At 38.4% G+C, this 27508-nt stretch overlaps 1 protein-coding gene and 1 long non-coding RNA gene across 2 annotated transcripts in view; both read right to left on the reverse strand.

Annotated features, from left to right (window-relative positions):
• Positions 1 to 1660, reverse strand: part of LOC149106135 (uncharacterized) — a 3646-nt gene extending 1986 nt beyond the window's left edge. Inside the window, exon 1 of the long non-coding RNA XR_016209660.1 lies at positions 1 to 1660. This exon is cut by the window's left edge and continues 6 nt beyond it. This is a non-coding gene — a long non-coding RNA (uncharacterized LOC149106135).
• Positions 1661 to 6055: 4395 nt separating this feature from the next.
• LOC110050085 (E3 ubiquitin-protein ligase TRIM45-like) lies at positions 6056 to 26127 on the reverse strand. Its single transcript, XM_089297649.1, has 3 exons — positions 26012 to 26127; positions 19084 to 19276; positions 6056 to 13619 (listed from the first exon to the last, which is right to left on the reverse strand). The coding sequence occupies exons 1-3, from the start codon at positions 26110 to 26112 to the stop codon at positions 11874 to 11876; spliced, it is 2040 nt and encodes a 679-aa protein (XP_089153775.1). The 5' UTR covers positions 26113 to 26127; the 3' UTR covers positions 6056 to 11873.
• Positions 26128 to 27508: the final 1381 nt, after the last annotated feature.

The raw sequence follows: 27508 nt of genomic DNA on the forward strand, positions 1-27508 counted from the left end.
AATTCACCTTTGTGGCTCCCGTTCTTCGTAAAATGCAGTTTTCGGTCATTTCAAGTTGCTGTTTTGCAGATGACTGTTAAGAAATGTACCAGAATATATAACGCACGTGCAAAGCCATTGTGACTGCTCATTAATCCTTTCGTTGGGGGGTTTTCGCATCCTCGGAGATCCAGGGGCTGCTAGTCGGGAGATGCGATATTTTCGGGCGATAGTTTAGTTCCAGAAGCGTTCGAATTCCGTTCCGCTGTTTGGCCAGAAAAATATTTTTCTGGCCAGTCCCGAAAATATCGCATCGTCCCGACTAGCAGTCCCTGGGTCTCCGAGGATGGAGTTTTCGTTGTCTTGAGTTTACACTCTCGTAGAAAATCCCTGATCGGCTCTGCAACTCATGCTTTATGGGTTGATAAGTCATCAGAGAAAACACTGATAGCTAGCTTAACAAAATAATTTTGCTCCGAATGCTTTGAGGCGGAAAATGGGAGTGACCATAGTGACTTATTACTTATTTCTCCATAATTATAACTAGCGATCAGGCGAGTTTTTCTGCGCTCTGTATTTTCTCCTTCCCTTTTGATGTATAACAACTCATTCCAAGGGTCTTTTTCTTCCCGAGAGCGCGAAAAATCTCGGCCTGGACGCTGGTTACCATTACACCGCCCCTTGCTAGTAGAAGGGGAAATTTCGTCAATTCTTTTCGCCCATAGAAAATGTCTTAAAAAATTCGCCGTGAAGATGACGAGACACGCCATATACAGCTGTAAATACTTACAGTCAGCTACAGGTTGTGCTTTCCTCAATAAACTCTTACTTGCGTATGAGTCGACTTATACATTATTTATAAAAACACTGGCAGAGAGCGGACATAGCGTTCCCACGAGTGATAAGGCGAAGAAACAGAAGAAAAAACATTTTGGCTACAATCTTCTCCGAGTCAGTGCTTTTCGCATTCCTTTGGTAAGTACAGACCATGTTCACCGATAGCCTATGGAAAACCGTAACTTAAAAACCACTCAATGAAAAGTTTCTCTTCTCGACGTTTTTTTTCAAATCATCTTTCAAAGGGGTTCAGAGCCATATTAGATTTGTAGCGGTAAGGTGACGTTGAGCCCCGCCAACATGACCTTTTATGACTCTCTTTAAAGGTTTGTTTTGTTAATTAAACAAAATACACGAAAAAAAGAGTCAATATGTTTTTCACTCGTAGGCTCTTTTGAAGTTGTTAGATTAAGAACGTACAACCTTGCCAAAGGAGGGGCCGTATATAGAGGATATTACATGGCCACGCGGAGAAACGAAATTTCTCTTCGAGTGCTGAAAAATATTTTACGAGTGAGCGCAGCGAACGAGGGAAATATTTTTCAACACGAGAAGAGAAGTTTCGTATCTGTAAGCGGCCATGTAATGTTCTAGTTATTATCAAAACACCAATGAAATAACGAACCATTACCTTTCGCTGCGAAAGGTGCAATTTATGTTACCGTAGCAACATGATTTTTTCACAAGTGAAAATAACATGTTATTTTCACGTGTGAAGATATCATGAGTTCGCCTGTTATTTCATTGGTGTTTACATATACGCCGGACGTTCTTTGGCCATTAAAGGGAGGCTTTCACGGTTCGGAGCATGTCTTAAGATCAAAGTACTTTTGTTTGCTTCTTATCAATGTTATCGCTCAAAAAAAACCCACTCAGATGTAGTTCAGTAATCACATGCTATAGTTAGTCGCGGTAGAGTGACGGATGACCAAAAATTCTCAGAAGATTTCAGTGGATTTTACCGACGCTGTCGACCGTTGAATTTAATGTTGACCCGTACGATTTATTCTACGGTTGATGATTTTACGGTTATTTGCATGCAAAATTAGGTAACTTGCTCGCGATTGGCTCTTAAACAATGAAAAACTTGGCCTATGCCAAAAAGCGTGCAAAGGCGAATAAATTTTACAGACATGCGTCAAACCGGGAAACCCTCCCTTTAACTCAGACACTATTTTACCTGGTCACGCAGTCTTTTCCTAGCAGTGAAGTGAAAAGGTTGCGTGGCATTAACAAGCCAAAGAATGTCTGTATGATAAATTATTTGAAGACTGAGAGTCTAAGATACTTTTAAAAACTATGATTCCAGAACGTGTACATTTTATATAACAAAAATCCCAGACTGGAAGTCTCCTTGAGGAGTGAAATTTCTGACACAAGAAATAACTACCTGTAACTGCACTCGGCCTATGATATGAGGAAACCCTCTTAGCTAAAAACCATTTTGTTCCAAATGAAACTGGTTTTTCTGTAATACTGTTATGGAGGTTTGAAATAAATAATTTTGCCTTTTTTGCTTTCAAATTTCTCACATGACATCATACCGTAATGATTCGATTTAGCGCCCTCCTTCCAATAAGCGCCCCCTCTCGAAAAAGCGCCCGCCTTCGAATGTGTTTTTATCTGTTTATTAATAAGCGCCCCCATTCTAATAAGCGCCCCTGTTATAATATTCTAATATATATTTTTTTCTTCCTTTACTTAATTTGAATTTTTTTTAAATCTTAATTTCATATTATGTTACAGCGCCGTCAGAGTACGTATCAACGAAGGTTCATCTTACTTAATTAACCGCGCGGCCATGGGCCGAGCGCGGTTCTAGGTTTACCCGTGGTTTATTTTTTTTTTTTTGTCGGTGACCAGACGCAGACCTCCGCTCGACCAAATTCCGAGTCACGCAACGTGTGATGTTTTTTCCGCCAGAAGCTGTTAAAACATCAATACACGGATAATTTTACGGATATTGTTTCCTTTGTTGTGGGTAAAATATATTTTCTTTTGGTTTTATCGAAGCGTTGGATTCAAAGGGATTAATAAATACGCTAAAAAAAGGTATTACGTCAGCCATGGAATGCGTTAACGTTGCAGCTTTCACTTTCGCTACGTGACTAATAAGATCGTGTTTACTTTGGAAGTTTATTTCGCCAGAAGCGACGGTCATTAATTTATTTGCAAGTTTGCGAGTATTTCTTGTGGTTTTAGGCAAATGAAGTAAATTCTTTGGCTCTTTCATCGCAGCGAGTTCATAGATCGGAAGGAAAATGAAATATTTGCAAGCCAAGCAAAGAACATGTCAGGACATGCAATGATTACGTCATTGGTAGGGAAATAACCACCGTACTAAAGATAGCTGTCGATAACGCAATTCTTGAATTATGTGACTCGTGTGACTTCTTTGCTAGCCCTTTACTCAAGGAAAATATTAAATTTAAACTTGACTTTTAAGAAAGAAAGCTGTTGTTAATAGTGTTCGTATCTTCATGCCCATACATATCCCAAAGAAAGTTCCAGATTAACACTATTACGTCATCGGAGATTTCGCAAGGGCTACGACTGATGGTGCAATAGTACAGTCTGTGTTGATCAAGTGATGTGATGTCTACAGTAATCAATGAATCATCAAGGATTACTTTCGAATGTACACTGCGTTGCAACTGTAGTGCTAAGAAAATAGTTAAATTTTAAAAGCGCGGTTTTAAGATCTAACAGATCTTCTTGTTGCTACGTAATGCTGCATCACAAAAACAATGATCTTTGTCTGAGTTTCCCAACCATTATGTCCGGATGTCGAAGATGCAGCACCAGAAAGTTTTAATTTACGTATTGATGCACCGAAAGTGACCCTGTCAAAGCTATCGGCGTCGAAATCTGATTAAAATTCCCTCGCGTTAACTGAACTTCGCCGTATATTTGTTACTGTTACAGTTTCTGTTACTTTATTAGTAAAGCTTTTCCATTGTGTCACTTTACAGACAGTTTCTGTTTGAAAAGTCTTAAATTTCTAATGCAGATGTTTTCTGTCTAGGTTTCAGACCCCCATTGATACAGTATAAATAGCTTTTCAAAACATTTTAACGGTTATACTTTTGAAAATGTACGTTGACTAGCATACGAAACGTCAAGTTCATAAAATGCATGTTTTTAAACTGTTATTGCTACTTTTTTTAATAAATACCCTATTTAAGTTTTGTTTTGAACATTCGGTTGTTTCTTTAAAAAGCAGTAAGCGCCCTGTATCGAATAAGCGCCCTTCCTTGAGGTACCTAAGGAGGAGGGGACTTTTTCAGCTTGCAGGAATTTTTTTTTCACGTCCACTGCCTCTGCAGGATTTTTTTCGGGGCAAGTCCCCTTCAGTAATTCTTTTTTTTTTCTTTTTTTTGGGAGGGGGTGGGGGGGGGGGGGGAGGAATTGAAGGGGGAAATATTCTACTACCACAATCTTAATCTTGACACTCGCCACAATCTGAATGCCTGGAACAGGCTTCAAGTTCAAACAAATATTTTTTTTAACTTTCACACAGTCGTTTTGCTTTCCTGTCAAAATTATACTCAGGGGTAACATAGCCAAGTATCAGACACATTCCAAGTGCTATTGCCTAAACTGGGGCTGCATTGCCTTTTTGGTTTGATGTTTAGGGAAATATCAATTTTATTGATTCATTGCCCTTGCGATAAAATTCATTCCTGGCGTGCAGTGAATCAAGGTTTAAGCTAAGGTTCTGTGAGTTACCGTCTAGTAGCAAGTATGTGGCCGATGAGCCTATTCAACTAGGGGGGTATGGGGACTCCCCCAGAAAATTTTGCAAACATTGAAGCCTTTTTGGTGCGTTCTACACGATTTTCAGCCGATATACTTCGTGTATCATGTATACAATAAAATAGGAGGACAGTTTTATCGTTTAATCACTGATATGTATTCAAAAACTAAATGCGCTATAAAAAACGGAAACAAAAGAAGCTCCTTCTTTAATTACAACAGAGGAGTGCGACAAGGTTGTATTCTTTCACCATTGCTATTTAATTTATATCTAGATGAATTTCCACGCATACTAGAATCCTCAACTGGTACAGATCCAATTATTTTACCAAATGGGTCTCCTCTCAATTGTTTATTTTATGCAGATGATCTCATATTAATATCAAGCAGTGCTGCTGGTCTTCAAAACCAACTTAATACCCTCCAAAATTACAGCGAGAAATGGTTATTACAAATCAATCTAAAAAAGACGCAAACCCTAATTTTCCAAAAACAAAATCGTAAATCAACACGTGACAAATTTTCCTTCTTTCTAAATGGAACTCCAATTGCCAAGGCTTCACAGTACACCTACCTTGGCGTTACTTTTAACACTAATGGAAGCTTCTCAAATTCTAAAAAGGCTTTAGTTGAGAAGGCTAGAAGATCTATTTTCGCATCCAAACGTTATCTTGATTTCAATAAACTTCCTATCAATATGTGTAATAAACTATTTGATACCCTATTTCAACCCATACTTTTATACGGATCCGAAATCTGGGGAGCATATGATAGCATAAACCTCAAAAAATGGGGAAAAGACCCTGTGGAAAGACTTCATACACAGTTTTACAAATATTTCCTCGGCCTCAACAGAAGAGCACCAAATATTGCTGCTCGAAACGAAACAGGACGGTTGTCGTTAAAATTTAATATTCTTCCAAGAATTATTAAATTTTGGCTACATCTTGTCTCTCTCCCAGAAGATAGCGTTGCCAAACAGTGCCTCAATATTTCCAATCAACTGGCAAATGAAGCAAAGTCCTCTTTCATGTTAACAGTCAATGAAATCATCAAAAATTATTTAGATGACCAAAACCATCCGCATAATATAAACACACAATTACAATGAACAAATCATCAAACATAATTTACAAAAACTAAAATGTCACATCTCAAATGATATGAAAAGACACCAAATGGAGATAATTCGGTCTAACAGAAAGTTGAATTTCTACTCAAGTTTCAAAAGAGATGTAAGCAAATCTGAGTACCTAGAACAAGTAAAGAACCTCAAACATAGACAAGCTTTGGCAAAACTCCGATGTGGTAATCATAATCTTAGAATTGAATCTGGGCGACACTGTACTCCTAAATTACCTGAAACTCTTAGAATTTGTCAGTACTGCTGTTCTAACCAAATTGAGAATGAAATGCATTTATTTCATTTTGACCGATACAATAATATTAGACAACAAGTCACAAATTACATCATCAAGAAATATCCAAAATTTGATTCCTTTAATAACACAGAGAAAACAATATTTCTATTTAACAATGCTGACACTTTTATTTGTAAAAAACTAGGTTACTTTACATATGAAGCACTACAAATAAGAGAACTTTGTAACCCTAGAACTTAAAATGAAGAATCTTGTAACTAACTATATTTATTTTTCTTTCTGGTTGCTGTTGTAATTCTTTTCGTTTTTGAATTTTTATTTAACGATTATGTATTTAGGTAACACCATTTATATGGGAATACCAATAAATTGTTGTTGTTGTATCGATTGGACTTGACTGATAATGCGTCGTTTACTTTGCCAAAAACCTAAAATAGATTAAAACAGCCCATACTAAACGCATCAGTTGTGTTAATTTAACACCTTCATGATTGTCTTTGATTTCAACGTTTGTCCAACGTTGATCTTGGCGGCCACCTCAGGGGAAGTGTTACAGTTCGCCATGGGTGTGCAAATCTGTGTCCTGTCCACAATCGTCATTCATACGTCAGTTGTGAAATCACTTCTATCTTTCGAAGCTTTCAAAACACGATATCTGCTTGCTTAAACGCAAACGAATCAAGCAGGATGGCTGTTTACAGCACATGGTTTTTCTTTATCACTTTTAAGCCATGGTCATCCATAAGGGTTTTTCTGCAAGGGTGTTTGCCTACCAGTGTCCATGATGAAGTTGCTACGCATAAACTGTATCAGCCTTGAAAGGGAAAAATGTCCGTTTTCCTAATTGTAGAGAAAACCAGGACGAAGAAAACAAAACTGTAGCATAAAGTGCCTGCCAAGCAACCATTCAGGCGGGTACAGTTTGTAAGCTCGACAGAGCAATTCACTCTGCAGGAATTTTGTTTCCTTCACATTCTCTTGCACGATATTTTTTTGCAGTCACCCTCCCTTGCATGAATTTTTTTTTGTCCCCCCCCCCCCCCCGATCACTTTTCTAGTAGTCTGTCCCTTTTAAGTAAATAAGCGTCCCGGGCGCTAAATCGAATTACAGGTATTACGATAATTGTATCTGGGGGGGGGGGGGGGGGGGCTCTGATATCATTGCATAATCAAGCATTTTCAAAATGCAGTAGTGTGGCAATTTTTAAGTTATGCCAGTATTTCTGATTGTCTCTAACATCACGCTTATTTCCAAGGTCTCTCCACTTCCCACCCCCTCTCTCACTCTGGGGGACGAGGAAAAGAGAGCCTCTGTTGGGAACAAGGTTGCTCTAAGGCAAAATGCAAAACAAAATGTACATGGTTCTTCCACAAAACCTTCTGTAATATCCACACTATTATTTTGGTGTTTGACCAAAGTCAGTGACATCACAAACCATAAAGTAACCATGGTGGCACATAGGTTTTTTTTCAACTGAAAATCAAACAATTGAATTCAAACTATTTATGGCGATATCGCCTAAGACCTCACGGCCAGTTAAACAGAACCATTACACTTTGGAACCTAAACCTTTTTTGATTCAAGATTTCCTTTGAAACTGTATTCAGTAAAATGTTATGTTACCGTTCTTTACTCAGCGAACAGTGGGCCCCAAAGAAACACTGGATAAGAATGAATACATGCCTGGCATTTTCCAACAAATTTACTCACAAACCTCTATTTACCCAATACAGTAACAATTATTTTATTAATATAGGCAATTTCTATCACAAGTATATGACAAAAATATCAAACACTTAACAGTCTTCTTTATAGTTCTTCATGGTGCACTAAAACAATGATACAAGATATTGCGAAGTTGTTCTTACACTCGCTCACTCGCTCGCTCATTCACTCACTCACTTACGTACCCTCTCTCCTAGTGGCAGAAATTTTCAAGGCCCATAGGGCCAAAAATTGTTTTGGCTTTCACCTCATTTTAGAACCCAAAGAGTTGAAAAACTTTTGAGGCTCCTTCCTGATAAAGAGGTCTAAATCTGCCACTGAAGATTATCAACTCGAAATCCATTCAAGTGAATTAATTGCTCCAGCCAATTTGAAAATGCTGGCATCTTATGGGTTATCCCTCTGTCAGGGCACTTTCTCAATTTACCTTCAACTTCAAGTAATTAATCATTAACCATCTTTTTTCAATTGCTGATTGATCAGCACCAACCAAAAGCATGTAGCCCCCAGGAAAGGGAAAAGGTTGGGGGAAAATATGTGAAAAGGTCAGAAATGCAATTCATCTTGCTTAGAGGTTAAACCCCAGATTTTGGTCTCACCTAGAGTGTTCAAGGCGAAATGGCACTATTTTTAGATCTCAATGTCTCTTTTAGGGTTGTGCGTCAAGAAATAATCAAAAACAGTCTGTCCATTCCAAGTGCTATCTTTTAGTGGTCAAATAAAGCTCAAACCACGCTCAGATTGGTCTCCTTTAGGGGTTTAAATTGATTTTTCAAATTTTCCAACAAGCATCCCAGACCTTTTCACAGGGGAGTCCACCGCCCCCCCCCCCCCCCTTCCCTGGTAAAAGACTGCTAAAAGAAAGAAATAGACAGGCAAAAGAAAACATTTGTTGAACTGGTGCAGCCACAGATCACTATTGTTACTACTGGCCAAATGGATTGTCTACTCTTGGAAAGACAATGGGATATATGCTGCACCAGTCTACCACGGGTATGGACTTGTACCTTTCTATAAAACAAATATTCTTAGGAGTCCTTTTCTATTTTACAGGTAACCTACTGTAACACAGGTATCTCACTACTTCACAGGTAGCCCACATTAAGGGAAGCAGGGATGGTGCAGTGGTGAGAGCACTTGCCTCCCACCAATGTGGCCTGGGTTCGATTTCCGGACCTGACGCCATAAGTGGCTTGAGTTTGTGTTGGTTCTCTTCTCTGCTTTGAGGGTTTTTCTCCGGGTTCTCCGGTTTTCCCCCCTCAGCAAAAAGCAACATACAGCTGATTCCAGCTGGCTGTAAGCTGTGCCCCAAGGTCACACATGGACCATATAGCTGCTGCCAGAGGCGCCAATGTATGCTTTCGGTTCGACCTTGTTGAGCTGCATTGTTGCTGTTCTTTGTGACGGCGATTAGCCGCGACAATTATTATTATTATTATTATTATTATTATTATTATTATTATTATTATTATTTCACTGGCAGCCTACATTTCATTCAGGCAACCCATTTTTCACACACAGGCACTTTCTATTCAGCAGGAACATTTCTGTTGCACTACAGTTACCCTATAGTTACCCTACTTACTGTTACAGGCAGACTAAAGTTACACAGCTTCATATTATTTCTACACAGATTCATCCTTTTTTATAACAGATCAAAGATACATTATTTTCAGGTTACTACTTTTGGAGTGTCTGTAATTTCAATGGGTCACAGTTTCCAGATTTTCTTCAAAAAAAGGTCACATCTTTATTCTATTCCTAGAAGTCTGCCACTTTCAAGGGGTTGGGTTCCAAATTTTGAAACCTCGTGGTATTTCTAGACCCTGGATCTAGGACATCTAGAATTTTTTTTTTCAGAACGTTCTTTCAAACTTACAATCTGATTAAGCTTTGTTACACCATCTTTAGTCATTTTCGAATGTACAAATTAATATGTAGTTCCATCTTGTAGACATTAACACTAAAGAATAAATGTGTAAGGAACATAAGCATGTTACAGTGTGAATCAAGAAAGTGTGACCACTGACTGATTTGACTTTGACAATTTTGTTGACTGCTTAGTTACTTACTAGAAGCAATATCAAACCACAAAGGTAACCAAAAAATCGATGTCACAAAACAAAACTCGCCTTTTCCTATGCCAAAAATTAGTCTTTTTTCCTGAGTGATTTTAATACCATTTTTGCAAAACCTAAATCTGCAAAAATGATGTGGAAATTTGAACAAATCAAGGGTTACTTTCACAACTGCAACAACTGGCTTTATTATATATTGGAGCCACACAAATAAGTGCTTTTTTGATATATTTACCATTAATTAATAATACAGTGTATTTTCACCCCACAAACTTTTCACATCTTTTTTTTTATCTCCCTTTTTTTCAGTATCTGTTACAGTGCAACTACTTGAACCAGGCCACTTCGAAAAGAATTAACCAAAGAATAGCAATCATCTTTTCAATTAAACTACAGTTAACCTGTATTAAGCGGACAGCCTTGGGATCCTTACTAGTGTATGCTCAATGCAGGGTGCCCACTCAAAACAGGTTCTAGTATGTTGTTCAATGATAGTGGAGCTCCCGCGCACCGAGGGCGTGCGAGTAGAACCCCATACCTCAGAAAATTTGGTAACCCATTGATTTGAAAAATTTTGGTTGTCACGCAACTGTCTGTACCTACATATGTACGTACGTATGTACATCCGTCCATACATGTACGTCTGTACACCAATACCTTGAAAACTAAGAGAGTAGCACCATTACCATAGCTACATCTTTGATTTTGGGCATCCACCCTATTGTTAATTGACAGCTGTCACAACAAGCTATCCACTGACCAGTATCACGTGACTATATCACGGGCTCATGTTTAGAGCTCATTGAAGTTGCGTGTTTTTTCAAAGTTGACTGCTGACCAGTTACTGGTTTACCAATTGGATCGCAGGCTCAAGTCACGTTATTTCTCTGGAGGAGAAGGAAGGAGTACTCGCAAAGGCAAAATTTTGGTGCAAATTAACCCCTGGCGCGTTGTTGATTTCTTCTGACATATTCCTTGTACAACTGTCTCTTGGAAAGTCCCTGATATATTGCGTACATAATTTCTTCAATCTTGGTTAGGCTTGTTGGGTATAGTTTGTTAAAATGGAACTGGAAAGAATAGCAAAACTACACGCTGAACAATTACATGCTCACAATTGATCGTTTTTTGAGTTTCTGAAATAAGAAAAAATAATTCTCTTTTTCCTTTATTGTCAGTAATTGCAATCAGGAGCTCTGCTTTTAGGCTTGGCTAAATCTATATATTAGTTAATTATCAACCCTTTGGTACAACAGGGTAACACAGTGTAAGATCAAAGACTAGCTAAGACTGCTCATAGTACAATGTCCAGTCAATCAATGCATCAATCTGGATTAATCACTTAGCTTTAAAACAATATCGCTGAACAATGCTAGGGAGTCTCAGCTGAACCTTTAGAAGTAAAATGACCTCTTGAAGTGTCCGCTTATTGCAGGTTTTGAGTAACAAAATGGCTTAATAGAGGTGTCCGCTGAAAGCAGGCTTATTTTACAGTAAATGTGGGAAGAAAATTTTAGGACTTAAGCCAGTGTCCACTTAATATGGGGTTCGTTTAATACAGGTTTCACTGTAATAACATTGAAGAATATGAACAATGGTTCTTAACAAAATTAACAACCTAACAAAGTTCAAAGTGTTGTGAACCTCTCAAGAAACTTTGCTACTATGCTGATTGGTTAGTTTCAATCCAAAATTATGTACACTTTTCAACAGTTTCAGTTTACTTGTTGCAAAATGAGGTTTTCAAGCTAAATTTTTCACCATCAAGGACTGAATTTCTAAGAGTGTATATAACACAGAGGAGTCAATAGCATTTACATATTGATATAAACCAGACCCTTATTACCTGCCATCATGGGAAAGCTACCAGTCCATTGTTCTTGGTGTACATTTTGATTGGTTATTTTTATTCTAGGTGGCCTGATTCAAGTAGCTGCATTGTAATTTTATAAAAAGGAAGTACTCTATGCAACGGTATGCATTTCTGTTGTACATGTATCCGTCATTTCTAAGTGTTCAATATGAGAGTATATAGCCATATTTTTTTCCTTCCCTAACTCCTTCCCATTTTCCTATCATGTCCAGATATAACTCTCCTGTCTGATATTAAACAGTCTACTGGACATTAAGAGTTAGATGCGCATTGCCTGACCTCAAAAATTCTTGTGAAGGTGAGATCAAAGGACTGAATTGTTTCCCTTCAACCCCAGTAAACAATTCAGCTTGTTTACTACGGGCACTGTAGACAATGAGTTTTCTCGCATCAAGATTTAGAAAAACTGTGAAGATGTCTCTGTCTTGCACCGAAGTGATAGAGGAAGGTTGACCATCTGATCGACGAAAATTTTGGTTTGCTGAATTGAAACACCAGCACCACTTAAATGCACTTTTTGGTGGATAGGAATAACCATCACCATAAGCATCAAAACAATCATAATAATAATTGTGGACACCAATAATTATTTCTTGTCCATTTCTTTTCTGACCAGGACTGTATGAGACCAGCTGGAGTTTCCAAGAATGCATCCCCTTTGTAAAAGTTTGGTCACTTTGTTTCGTTACAGGAGTAATGTGATGCAGCTGGTGGTGTTTTGTTTTGGTTGCCCTTTTTTCCTTCTTTTTTCTCTCTAGACTGAGTTCTGGATTAACTTGCCAATTAAAGGGACTTCCACCCACACTTTGACCCTCAACTAGCACTGTTAGAGTTACAAGACCTACATCTCTGGGACGATAAGAAAAGCTATACGACCCATCACTGTTGTCTTGTACTGCAAGTTTTTCCTGTCTCTCCTCAACAGCTTCACTGTTGAAAATGACTTGAGCCTGGACTTGATGGCCACCTGCTGTTACTTTGCTCCCCATTTTATCTTTGATAATAAGATGGAAATCCACTGACTGTCCAGTGAAGGTCTGGTACATGACCCCTTCTTCTCCTCCTGTGAAGCAAACAGTGCACTTTTGTGGGTCAGGGGGGAAGTAACATAAGGATGCCATTTTCCCAATGTCCCAAATTGCCTGATGCACTTGTAACTTGACATAATCATCCTTGCAGGGTTTCAGCTGGTTCTGTGATGAATTAAGTTGGGAAAGTCGCTGGATTAGTTGTTTCTTCAAAGACAAGAGCTTGACATCATCTCCGTCTGCTATGGCACGATCAGCAAACTCAATACTGCTTCCCATCTGTGTCAAAAGTAAGGAGAGCATCTCTGCTTGGCTTTCAAGTTGTTTGACTTTTTGTTCGCCTTGCATTATTGCTTCATGCTTTAGATTTGCACGGTAATACTCCAGTGCCTTAACTTGCTCATCAAAAAAGCAATCCACCTGTTTGTTAACTTCGGTGACTTTCTTCTGGACACAACTGTTCATCGTCTGCACAGCTCTTAAGCCTTCTGCTACTGCACGTTGCTTGACTTTAGTTTGTTGAAGAACAGCTTGCACAGCATTTCTTTCCTTAACAGCAACATCTGCTATAAAATGATACTTATGTTCACGGTGATCAACAATGGTACAATCTCGACAGATTGTTTTCTGGCAAGTTTGGCAAAACAGTTTCAGTGTCTCACCATTATGTTTTTCACAAAAAGCTGGCTTGGAGAGGGCCTGAGAACCAACTGCTTTCACCTCCTCAAGGGATAAAATCTCGTGACCCTTGAAAGTATTGATCCTTTTATGTGCAGTTACACAAAACTCACACATGAAAACACTACAACTGGTGCAACGTGACACACCTGAGTCACCACTGTCACACAGTTCACAGATCAACGACTTGCCTGTGGAAGTGCTGTCTTGCATTCTTAGCAAGGTCATAGAATTGCTCACCCAGAAGTTTGGTTGCAGCTTGCCTACATCTCCATCTACAATCTAATAATTGACAAACAAAATTAATGCAGAGTCCTGATTAACTGTGTAAACAAAAACAAGTTGTTGGGAGAGAAAAGCAAACTGGTGGGGAGCCAGGGGAGCAAGAAAGTGAGCCTGTTCTGATCTCTGTAAATTTTTCAGTTGATCAACTTCAGAAACCACAGCAATCTAGCAAGAAGTAAATTAAATTTCAATGGAAGCAGTAAAAGTCGGACAGTAACATTCCCAGCAGCTAACCTGCAGGGAACCCACTCTGCACAAGTTATTCCCTGTGACTTTCCTTCAGCAATCTGTTCCAGAATGACGCTGGTAAGGAAGTGTACTAACAAGCCTTTGGCATATATTTTCATAGTTGGCTAATAGGCCATATTTGTATCCTCTGTATTGGACTGGAACTAACTTGTAATGCAGGCTGATACAGGGAAATATCATTAAAAGAGATCAATGTCATTTGCATTTGAAAAGACTCCACACATTAGCCTCAGTTGTCAGACTGTTGCTGTCACATATCTTTGAAGCACTTACACAAGTCTTGTTTCATATTCAGTCGCCAGTATGACATTATTATAATTAGTACATTACAATTAGTACATTACAATTCATCATCAGATAGCTGACAGCTATATGCTGCTCTTTTAACCAGAAAGTGAATAGAGCTTGACTGAATAAAACACTAGAGAGGTATTGCAGCCAACACCATACTAACACTCCACATTGATGTCATTACAAAAACTAAACTGGCAAATATAAACCCAGTCCCACAATCCAATCACTCCTCATCAAACATAATTGATAGGCAGCTTTCTCACTTTCCTTGCTTCTTGGCCAATTACAGTACTTCACTTTGCTCAGGAAAAAACAAAACATGAAAAAGCAGGCTCAAAATCTTGCACCCCTTGGGTTCCCTGCCAGTTGGCTTCACTTGCTAAATTGCTCTTGTGGCTTTCCCCTTAGGTACTGGTCAAAAAGTATAGGAGTGGGGTAGGGTGGACTAGAATAAAAAACAAATTGACACTTATAATGGCTCAAAATGGCCAAAGAAGCCCAAGGATCTAGTCCACAAATATCATTTTTATGGAGTGTTGGACAATTTATAAAGCACCCTGCAGAATGAAGTTCTTCTTGCTTACAGCAACATTGGAAGAATCCTTTGCCGAATAAGTGTACACTGTACATGATATAACCAATCTTTAAAATTTGATGGTCATCCAGAGAACTGATCACCATGGGAGACATAACACCAAAACCTCCAAGGTGGTGATTCAAGTGAGGAAGCATCGAACAACATCAAGACGACAACAGAAAGTAAAGGGGTATGATGTGATCTACATGTATGTATTTCATTAACCCATTTAACAGCATTAATTGGAGCAAGGAGAACTTTCTATTAGCTCAAAGAATACAGCCACGACAGCAGAAAACAGAAGATCAAAGGAAAAGGAGGCTGGAACACCAAAGGGAATACACAGAGAAATATAGACAGGCTTCATAAGTCAAGACTTAAAGTTTTAATTGAGAAGAAAAGAAAACAATATTGTTAGATGTGTAATTCACACCACAAGTTCATAGTATTACACAAAATGTGGTATCATTGGATTAGAGCAATTTTCAATCGAATGTCGTAAAACCAAAACCAAACGAATTACTTACAAATAAGACTACTCAGCCAATCTCAAACCATAGTAAAACCAAAACCAAAACCAAAGTAACTGCCTGAAAACTGCTCTATGCAACCAATGAATCATGTTTTATGGGAGGTGCTATAATTTTGAAACTTCATTTAATGGGGAAGGGGGGCTTAAAAGGAAGGGGTGTTTTTATCCACCACATTTCCAAATATTCCAGCACATCCACACCCCTAGATAGTTTTTGACCAGTCTCTTAGTGTGCACTTGTGTGACCTAAACAATCCAGCCTACATGCAATTACAGGCCATCTGGATTAGAAAATGTTTTTCTATTCTACAAATGCAGACATATTTCCAGCTGTTGCCTGTCTCCACCCATTTGTGACCTCTCATGAGAAAACGTACATTAACGGGTATCCATTTGAACGGCTAAAAACCGTTTGCTTGTCGTTTGCCATCTGTTTGTGATCCCTTCATGATCAATGGGTTGGGGTTTGAACGGATTGGGTCATCCGTTCAGAAAAATTTCCGGCTGCTGCTATCCATTTGAAAAAAATCTTTATACCTTCGAACCACTGAGGTTATCCATTCGAAAAAATATTCATTTGTTCGAGTGGCTGAGGTCATCCGTTCAAAAAAATATTCATCCATTTGAACGGCTAAGGCTATCCATTCGAAAAAATAGTCATCCATTCCAACGGCTGACGTTATCTGTTCGAAAAAAAAAAGTCATCCATTCGAATGGCTGAGGTTATCTGTTCAAAAAAAAAATGCAACTGTTCGAACGGCTGATGTTGTCCCTTTGAAAGAAACTGCAGTGGTCCGAACGGCTGATGTTACCCGTTTGGAAAAAAAATAATAGTATTCACCTGTTTGAAGGGCTGCTGCTATCCATTCACACAAAACTAATCAGCTGTTCGATCGGCCAACGGTATCTGATGGGATTCAGGTTTCCGAACAGCTGGGATTGTCTGTTCAGAAGGGACTTTATTCAGCCACCAGAATGGCTGTGTTCATTCAAAACAAACATTCAACCTTTCTGATTTGAACAGCCACGTTTGTCCATTCTGAAACCTAGGGAAGAAGCATGGCGACAGAAACAACCTCTCCCTATTTTTTTTGTTTGCCATTTATTGCACTGCACCCCAACTAACTGAACTAAAACAACTTTGAAAACTTGTAACGCAGGTTCTAAAGGGCCATTGGATAAGACATTCTTTCTTTCTCTTTGGAAAACTCAGACTCAGAATATTACAAAACTAAATTGATTGACGTGGTATTAAGATTTTGTCAGTAAAATTTCAGTCTCAAACATTGTGTGTACAGTGGATTTTGTGGCAGGGTTTGTAAACTCAGGATTTGTAGGAAATAGACTGCATGCACATGACATTGTTTGCTACGAGCCAAAGGAGAACTTGCCTCTACCAAAAGACAGACTGGACATAATTTTAAAATAAACTCTGGTGCTCTACTCTGAAGAGAGATGTTGTCAAACAAGACAGTATTATTGTTTTCTATTGACTTCTGTCGAAGTGCTTGATCTCTATAACAAAACTTGTGCTACAGGTCACACATAATGCGTCAACGAGTGGTACACAAATTTCAGCTTGTTTGGGAGGAGATGGACTCAGGTCCATTATGGAAAACAATTATTGCATACTTTACTCTGTAAAAAGCTTTTAGTATCCATTTCTAAGTTTTGTCAAGTCTTGAAAGAAGAAATGAAGAAGTATGCAATAAGAATTACAGCAATAGACTTACGAAAGGGGAGCAAAAACATATCCTGAATCAATACAACAGGATCTCCCTCATTTAGCCACTGAGCCGTTTATAACCAGTCATTCAATACGAACTCTTTTCTTCGACTGCTCAAATGCCTGGCATCATTCGTTCAAAATTTTTCATTAGCCATTCAAACGGCTGGCATCATCCATTTCAAATTTTTTGTCAGCACTTCGAACAGCTGGCATCATCTGTTCGAAATTTTTTGTTAGCCATTCAAACGGCTGGCCTCATTCATTCATTCATTCATTTCATTAAAGGTTTGAACAGCTGGCATCATCCATTTGAAATTTTTGCCCATGCCATTCAAACGTTTACAGCATCCGTTCGAAATTTTTCTATGACCACTCAAACAGTATTTGAAACCATCTCAAACAGCCAGAACATCCATTTCCCATCTGTTTGTTACCCTTTCATTTTGACCACTGAACAGATATCTGTTAGTGTACGTTTTCATGTGAGAGGTCACATTTCTTGCATCAGCTTGACTGAGCTTTTACTTCTCAATCTCAATGTTTAGATTTATAATACCTCCTTTGTTCATTCTGGCACCACATGATTCAAGTGTCACTGTTTACTGGTATGTGCACGGACTGTTGCTTAGTGAGGCTATCAAACCCAAAAACTTTGCCAAACCTTCTGAACACATCTTCCACTGACTCAAGATTGGACAACTTTTTTGCTCTATGCACGATTTCTGCATGTTACCTCTTCAGAAAAACAACGTGAAATGTGATTGGTCAGTAAGAGCTGACGTCACTGAAATCGATCTTTCACGCTGGTTTGAATTCACAGACGTTATTTTCGGGGGAAACAGGCGACAGCTGAAAATATGTCTCTGTTTGTAGACTAATGTCCTTCCTGAGAAAGAAACTTTTATTACATTCAAGGCTGCTTCTTAGCAGGCACCTGGTAGCCTGAGGCACCTAAGTTAAGAGTGCTGGTGGTTAAATTTTTCTTCAAGGAGCCCAAGTGGGCGCCTAAACATGGAGTTTTCATTCCCATCTAATCTGTCCAACGACTTCAATCCCTTGTAACCAGGAATTACAAGCAATTCCTGATTGTAACTTTGTTCCACCAGCTTAAAAATTCCCACCAACAAGCTTTCCAACCATTGCCAGTCATTAATCATACATGGGTACTGCTCATTCTCACCAGCCGAATGTTTCTCATAAAATTGGTCATAAAATCAGTCTCACAATAAATTAAAAAGAAAACAACAGTTGCCTAGGTCTTAGTTTGTTTTTATCATGAAAAATGCGGGCCAAATCACAGCAACAAAATCTCTCTCCACTCACAAAACAGCCAAAAACAGCCATGTTTGAAATTGCCCCATAATGCATTGCAAATTCAGTATTGAAAAAATCTACATCATGTATGCCAATAAATTGTGTCTCTGTTGATACCTTTCTGATGAGAAGGCAATATTCCAGTTGCAAAATAACTATTTTTGACAAAAAATATTTTTGGAAATGGAGTAATGATGCTGTTGCCATCATATTTAAACATAAAATACAAAGTTACATAATCATCCAGTTTCTGTTATAATTTACAATGCTCCACCGAGGAAAGCACATTTCAGTGAGAAGAAACTGGAATGCAACCCTTGCTTGTATACACCAATTATTGAAGTTAATTTATTTTGTTCAAATTACAACATAAATTATATTCCTCCTCAGTCATGACCATCGCTGAACACTTGATTCCAAAAAATTGATTGATGAAGTTCTAGTGTGATACCCCTGTGCCCCTCCCCAAAATTTACCAAGTTGCTCTAAACCTCCTCTCCTCCCCAAACCCCCAGCCCCCAGGATTGGCCACAGCAACTATTATGTGCTGGGCTCCCAAAAAAATGGCTTAGGCTCCTAACTTCAAAAGTTAGGAACCCAAAGGGCTCCTTAAAAATTTCCTTAGGTAACAGCCTTGAAAATAATGATGCATATCAACATTAATTTACACAACGCCATAGAAAATACAGCCAATTAGAATACAGAAAAGTCACTAGTCTCAAATACTTAAACCAAAGACATGTTCCAATTGTGCTTTTTAACTTACTCCTACATCCTGCCTGCACTCAGGGCACGTTATGACATGATCAGCTCCCTTTTTCTTCACCAGTTTCACAAGACACTCTTTACAGTAGGTGTGCAGACATGGTAGAACTTTTGGTTCCTTAAATTGTGCCAGGCAAACAGCACAACACAGCTGTTTATTAATCTCTTGAGGTTGAAGAGATGCCATTACAAGTCTGAAAATGGGAATCCAAAACCAAAAACTTTAAAAACAGAAAACAAAAACCCATGAAATACCAGGATAACTGTAAAAGTAATAGTGGACCAGATTAATAATGTTCATGCACGACTTGCACATCTAAGTAACATCTGTTACTATTAGCAGGGATAACACAACATTAAAATTAAAGAAAAATTTTCTGTTTCTTAAATGAGTTATAGAGTCACAAAGGGAGGTTTGGGAGAAAGGAAATGCTATGGAAACACAGCATTTCTTTTTCAAGTTCTCCCAAACTTTCACAAGTGTTTCTATATTTAACAATTAGATTTTTATTGTGTGATAGTTGACGAGGGTGCAGCCTGAATCAACAATAAATAGAAATTGAGAGTAAATGTTTGTTTAGTATAAATCTACTAGTCTTTTGAAACTTTATCAAAATCCCCTTCACTGACACTCCAAAAATCCAAAGAAGGAGCCCCCATTTTGATAACAAATGCACACTGTTACTTCAGGCTACCCACTATCTACAACAGAATGGATCATGAGTAGTGTAACCAATCAGAGTGATTGGCATTCAAGATATTCACTCTGAAACTTGATAGAAACATGAAAAATTTGCTTTCTGTGTATTTTTAGAAAAATGCCTAAAGGCAATAACAAACAATGTGACTACAACAACTATTCTGTATTTCTACTGGGTCATAGAATTACAATTTTTAACCTACCAGCACATGTATTTTCTTTGGCCGGTTTTCTGATAAAATATACTTATGCTGCTAAAAAGAAAGGCATTTTTCTGAAATGTTGTTGATTGAAGACTGTCAAAATTTGGAATTAAATTATGATTGACACACTGAATTATGTCACAGTACGTGGCTACCAAATACAAATTTGCATCACAGACTGGCATCCTCTGGCTCATTCACTGTCTAATATGAGAAGGAGTTTTTCCCAACCAACAAATTTGCAAGTGTAAACAAAAGGACTATGTTACTATTTTCTGGCCTAATACAGGCAACCAGCTGCATACTGTGTGGTAATGAACCTAGTGGAATCATGATCATGGCATAATGTATTTTCACAAATGACATCCATTTTTAAACACTTTTGCTGTTGTTGTTGCTGTTTTCTCAGCCATTTAAGGGGCTGGCAACAGTTTCCAGCACTTTTGTAACAGCTATACTTTGAAGGATGAATACTGCCACTGTTTAACAAGTGATGCTACAATAAGGATAACATACAAATGCCCAATCATTGGCCAACAATTAAATTGCAATCATCTATTTTACATAACAGATTACCATAGCAGCAGTATGACCTAGTAAAAACGCCTTTAATTATAGCTTTAAACGCTTATAACTCAAAAACAAGCTCCGTGACCCCAGTATTTTTTTTTTTATCTAATTGTGGTAACATGATGAGATGCAACTTTTTGCAAAGTCTAAAAATATTCTCTGGAGTGGGTTCAGAGCCACCTTAAATTTTCAAAATCAACTTAACGGATGACAAGGGAGGATCTACAACCATGGACAAATTGTGTTGGAAAATGCCAAAAACATAAACTCATAACCGTAATACCTAGAGAATAAGTGCCAGCACTCCCATTCCCCCTTCCAATGTTGGAAAATGGTAAAATGAAAACTTGTGTTAGATGAAAGTGTTTTCTCAACATTGCACAGGGGTGGGGAGGGGCAAAATGCGTATAAAATGAATTTTTCCGACCCTTGTGACCAAGGTTGTCTGATAGCTCGTAACTCTGTTAACGCCTTTTCACTTGACCAATCACAGCGATATTTAGACTATTCACAGTCCCCTATTTTTCTGTGAGATGGTAGATGTTGATCGTTGAGCTAGACGGGCCGCCATCTTGATCTCTTGTTGCGAGCAAAACTGGAGAGAGTACAAAATGCCCGTGGGTAGGGCACAGCCGGCGGAAAAAATAGGCAGACTGTAACAGCTTCACTCTGTCTCATGTTCAAGGGGTGCAGCCGCCAGTTTGGCACCTTCGTTAATCAAATCAATTAACAATCTCCTCTCCTGAGAAAAAACCTGTCAAATCAGGGATGATGATATGAATGCATGTTACTGTGTTGTGAATTTCGAAACATTTTGAAGGTTTACTAAATTGCATCAAATGAATGCGGGACAGAAGAACTCTTCTCTGACTCCAAAAAAAGTGGCAAAGCCCACAGAGAATTCCAATTATTCAGATGCGTGCCGTCTTTGTGGCATTAACTGTAAAATTTCAGTCGGAAATAAGAACCACCAACGGAGCTTTCAGCCATTTCCTTTGCCAAAACGAAACTTTGATAAATTAAACTCTTGCCAAAACCAGTTGGAAGAACCGCCAAAACATCTTTTCCTTCGAGTAAACGAGAAACGGCCTCCTTTTGCTTGCGCTTTAACACCAATCCTCCAAGACAAGAAGCAGACAGACGATCGAAATCAAAACATTCTCCAGAAAATTCTCTTGAAATCGATGCCATTTTGGCCTGAGCTGCGAAGCGATGAATGTCACTTTCTGTCACTCAAGTTGTCAACGCTCTGCTACACTCTGATGAACTCTATTGTCCCTTCAACCAATCAGGAGTTGCCGTTGCTGGAGCAACTAATGCAGCAAACACCAGAGAGAGTGAAGCTGTTACAGTCTCCCTATTTTTTCCGCCCTGTCACCCCCACACTATTAACCCCACTGCCACTAGCCACGGGCATTTTGTACTCTCCCCAGTTTCGCTCGCATCAAGAGACCAAGATGGCCCCCCATCGAACTCAACGATAGACATCTACGATCTCACAGAAAAATAGGGGACTGTGAACAGTCTAAGCAATATTTGGCTTCTGTAACAGCCTGAAGCTAAATATGAATTAGGGGTTAAATGGAGATCACATGATCAACGGGTGACATCACAATGACATCAGTCAATTTCATGGAGCAGCATTAATGTGACATATAAGATAAGAGGGCTTTTTGAAATTAATCGCCATTTTTTTTAACGCAATTCTCGCCAGAACACAACGAGTACATGTTGATCTTTGTTTTCTTTTCAAAATCCAATGAGCGGCACACATTTGCCCTGTTTTATTGATGCATTACAATGTAGCATGACAGTTTTCAAACGGATTACCATTGAAAAGGATGTCATAATGCTGTCACAGCTCAGTTTGTGAATCATTTTGATGGCAGTATTCAACTAAGCATACAAAATAACATAAAATTACAAAGACTCTCGCTGATTGTAACATAAATTGCACGGTTTACAACGATTTAAAACTGCTTTATAAAGAAAAGGTAAGAGAAGATTTCTTTTATATTCAAGGGTTTAGCATTTGTAAACCGTTCAAAATTCATGACAGACAAGTTATAACTACAGCACAAGATGTATTCTTATAGTTTGGTATCCTGATTCCAATTCCTTAAACAATTTTTTTCTAACCATATCTATAATGTCACAATTACGTCATAACCACTTGTAACTCGTTTGTAAACTGTTCGAAAGCCGATGTAAACTGTGCCTTGTGGCCCTAAAAGGCATGTCTGAAATGACAATAGCCCATAGGAACACCCTTCCAAAGATCTTAAAGTACTTTCTACCTTCGTACAATGTTTTGAAGGAAAATGGGCCTTTCTTCAGATATTTTTCACTGAGATATATTATATTGCTTGTTACATGAGGTAGAAACGCTAAAAACCTCAATTTTGAAGGAGCAACTGATAGATAGTGCATGTGCCACATTTGGTTCAAATTTGTAAATTTCAGTGTAAGTTATGGGCATTTAAAATATATGAAAATTCAAACAACCATGGACAAATTGTGTTGCAAAATGCCAAAAACATAAACTCATAACCGTAATACCTAGAGAATAAGTGCCAGCACCCCCATTCCCCCCCTCGTTCACTTCTACTAATTAATGAAAATGTAGGCAAACAAAGTAGAAACTACTCAATGAAAATGTAGGCAAACAAAATAAAGTCAAAATACTCATGACAAGTTTATGTAAAGAGGGGGACGTGGGGGGGTTCTAAACACCGCAACACCACAAAAAAATTAACGAACACCGCATCACCGCAAGAAAAGTCAATGAAATACCGTCACCACAACACATATTTTTAGCGCCATGATTCGTTCATCTACACTTAAAATAATACTTTTTACACCTCAACAATTTTCCACAAAATAAACACATTGTTTCTGTCCTCGCTCTTCCACGTGTCTACCAAACACTGAGTTCCGGGTGGCAGAGGTCGAGTTACTTGTCAAGTTACGTATAAATGAAAACAGCTTCGGATTGGCAGTTGAAGCATATTGAAGATTGACTAGAAAGTGATGGCCTGTATTTTTTTATAATTAATAACCTCAATGGTACGTGTTTGTCATAAATTAGCTTCGATTAACAAAGTTTACATGCTAAATTTAAGTCAAATTTAGGTTTGAGAAAGGTAAATCAAAAAACCCCAGCACCGCAAACAATTTCATTTCTCAGAACACCGCAGCGTGAAAAATACAAACATTGTACACCATAGGGTTTGAGATCACCGCAACACCAAGAGTTGAGATTTTATTCACCGCATCACCGCATTAAAAAAACATCAGCACCGCAACACCGCAAATCCCCATGTCCCCCTCTGTAAACATCTCAGTTCAGTAAAAGTCAAATGCAAGGTTTGGATTGTTCAGCATGATGCTGACATTGCTAAAACTTTAACAAAAGGAACTCGCAGCTTAACTCAACAGAAACTTTGCAGCCACAATTAAACTGCACATGTCATGTTATATGCACACTGCCACACATATATAGAGATTTTTACCAGGACACCTCAATAGGAATTAGGAAGGTCCAGTGCATGTGCTATGTTTTGTATGCTTTATCTCAGAAATGGAAATGTTGAATTTCTTTACATTTTAACCCAAATGTTTCCTGACCTTTCCTTGCAGATGTGAAAGCTGGCCATTAATATTGATTTTAAGATAAACATAATCAGCAAAGCAGATCTGGTACAGAAATCCTTCCAAGGGGCCTAGGCTCGTAACACTATGGCCCTGAGGCTGCTTATGCAGGACTCAATTAATGCCAAGTAAACCTCCAGGCAATTGATAGCTACAGCTGTACCTCTCTCACAAAAATGTTCACAAAATCCTAACAACTAATTACTAGTATACAATTTCACATACATACATACATAGATATACATACACTTTATTTCAACTCGAATTATCAGAGTAGCTCTACTGAGCTAATATCTTCGAGAAAGAATAAAATAAAATAAAAATACATAACTCAATTAAATTATTAAAATACAATAATTAAAACTAACTACTAATACAATAATTATAACTACTACTAAAAGTTCATTTTCTTTATGACTGTCTTAAAATCTTTAAATGATGTTATTGTTCTCATACTGTCTGGGAGCGAATTCCAAATTTTTGCAGCTTGATGTCAGATGCACTCAAGTCCATAACTTGTTGTTCTTGGTATAGGTAAGGTCAGAATATTCTTTCCTCTTAATGAATAACTTTTTATTGTTATTATTTTATTTTTTTAGTTTAATTAATTGCTACTTACACTGCTTACAATACAATATTAATGTAGTTACTTGAACTACTAACAAAAAACTTATTACTTACACCACTTACGATACTAACACTTACCCTATAAAATTCGCATACTTATGCTACTAACAATACTGATACTTACACTGCTTACAATACAACATAATTAGATTACTTGCGCTACTTACAATCCTAGCACAGCAAGATCATACCAGTTTACTCCTGTCAGTAATGTAAATTCTGAATTGCAAATTACAGAAAATATGCATGGATAACTGGAGTTACGAAAAATGAATAGTTCTTTTAGATATCCAGGATGCATAGAAACAAATAAGCTCTTGAAAACTACCATAAGAATTTTGTGAAATCTTCCATCATTTGCACTTACGTACACTTAGGTCCTGGCCGTGGTCAGTTTGAAAGAAAAACAACATCGCGTATTTAAATATCAAAATCAATATAATTTTCACCTCCAGCTCAAGCCTTGATTTCTCCAAAGCAAAGCATGACTTTGACAACAGGTGCCTCAGTACAAATCCTTGCTTAAATACTAAACATAAGGATATTTTTGTTGCAAAATGCCCTTCATTTCCACTGTTAATCATAGAGGATTGTTCGGGGCTGGGCGACGGTTACACTGACTCCTCCATAACCCTAGATGTTTAACTCATAGAGCACCGTTGAAAATTAAGCTTATATTATGGCAGCTGTCTTACAATACGTTGCTTTACTTACCAATCAATTATGTCAACTGAGAGCGTAACGGCAGTGTGACTACAATATAAACTATCGAGTAAAACACCAAAGCTATACTCAGTGAATGTGACTGCAGCCATTGTCAGTGGTTCGCTAAGGAAAGACTATGTCTATGTGTGCAAGTGATTTGATCCTTTTGCAACGTCATTTTAGATAACTCACAACGTTCTCTAACACATCAATGCCCGAGGAGGGTTACTGAAATCCCATAGCACAATAAATAGGCATACAACAATACAATTTAAGCTTACTGGAGAGAACATAACCTGACATGTATATGTACGTAACATCCTGGCCGGAAGAGTTGACTTTTCAGCGCACTATAAGATTTCTTTCCCGCTTTGCAATTGAAACTTTAGCGCTTAAAAAATACCGAAAGGTCTACAAAGTAAACAAATGCACGTCTGACACACTATCGAGACAGACGGTGAAAAACGACTTACCTTGTTAATGAAGTTAATGAAGCCTTAGAAGTGCTCTCCAACAAGGCCACCTGAAGGCATTCCGAATATGAAGATCGCGTGATAAGATTCTTGCAAGTCATTATGGGTCAGTCTGTTATTGGCTCAGGGGTAGTGATAGGAGGAGCACGGACGGGAGGGGTTGTGTGTGAGATCATAAAATAAAAACATTTGCTAGCAAAACAGAAAGGGTCCATTGCTGCAGCTACTTTTGAATTCGTCACGCTATTCTGCCCAGAGGTTCCAGAGGATAAAGTTTCAAACCATTATGGCAAGGTAATGACGTGACTTGCTCCAAAAAATGATGGGGACATGACTTGACGATTCCGTGCCGTGCTGTCGGCTTATCTTTAATATTCTTTGAGGTAATCAGTAGCTAGTAATCTAGTGCTTGTCTAGTGATATGTTCGTTATAGCACTCGTGTGTATATTCAAAACCAAGCTACAACCAGCAGGCAAGAGGTGAGAACCTCTGGTCACCTCTCTTGTAGAAAATCCCGGCGAGACGCTACTGATCTCTGTGAAATCGTGTGGAAATTTTGAATCGTAACTGAGATACCTCTAGGTATTAAAAGGAAGATTTCAGAGATTTGAGCTCTCAAAGAAAGCCTTATCAAGCTACAATCAGTGTAAAAAGTCGCAGGAGTAACTCCCGAGGGTAATTCCCGTGGAAAAATGTCGGAGATGCTCGGTCGGTACATTTGAATTAGGAGATCAACCTGGGTGTGGCCCGACCTTCACTTGACCGCCAAAAGATACCACGCGCGGGGGTTGACATAAAGGCCGTGTTTTTGCTGGGTATTATGGTTTGAATGCAAATATCTCGTTCACGTTTCAAGCTGTGAAAAATCTCTCTGCTCATTTCACGTGGCTACGTTTTGGGCTGTTTTGTAAATTTTTTGGTGATTTTTGGGTATATTTGGGGATAAATAGTTTTTCTCAAAGGATTAGTAAACTTTATGGAAATATGAAATTTTGAAGATTTGATGCTGTTTTAAAATTAGAATTTGAAGTTCGAAATTGGTAGACGTACACCAAACAGTTGCCCACCAACCCGGGGAGCCCTTTTGGGGGCAATCAACTGTCTGGTGGTGTTCCAAACCCCTTTTTTTCCTTTTAATCCCTCTTTAAACTTCCTAAAATTTCACTTAAATTCGTGTTTACCCCCGCCTTAAACTGGGAAAGACGGCTTTTGTTTATTATTTCTTCGAGTGCAATCCTGAAAGATACCTTGACGGCTAGAAATAGTGACGCCTTTAAGTGAGACCAAACTCCGTGATTTACACCCACACTTAACACGCAGTTCATTTCAATTGAGCGCACATTCTTTTTCTGGCGCGTTTACACCCCTCAGCGCGACGACAAGTATCCCCGACCTTTTCACATTAGATTCCCCCTCCCCCCAACCCCCACCCCAACTGCCAAAGCCTGACTGTTCTCTTTCCCTTTCCCTTGATCAATTCTTCATAGCAAAACGAG

The sequence above is a fragment of the Orbicella faveolata genome, unplaced genomic scaffold, assembly GCF_042242905.1.
Source record: "Orbicella faveolata isolate gen_17 unplaced genomic scaffold, um_ofav_v1 contig_3, whole genome shotgun sequence".
Lineage (NCBI taxonomy): Eukaryota > Metazoa > Cnidaria > Anthozoa > Scleractinia > Merulinidae > Orbicella > Orbicella faveolata.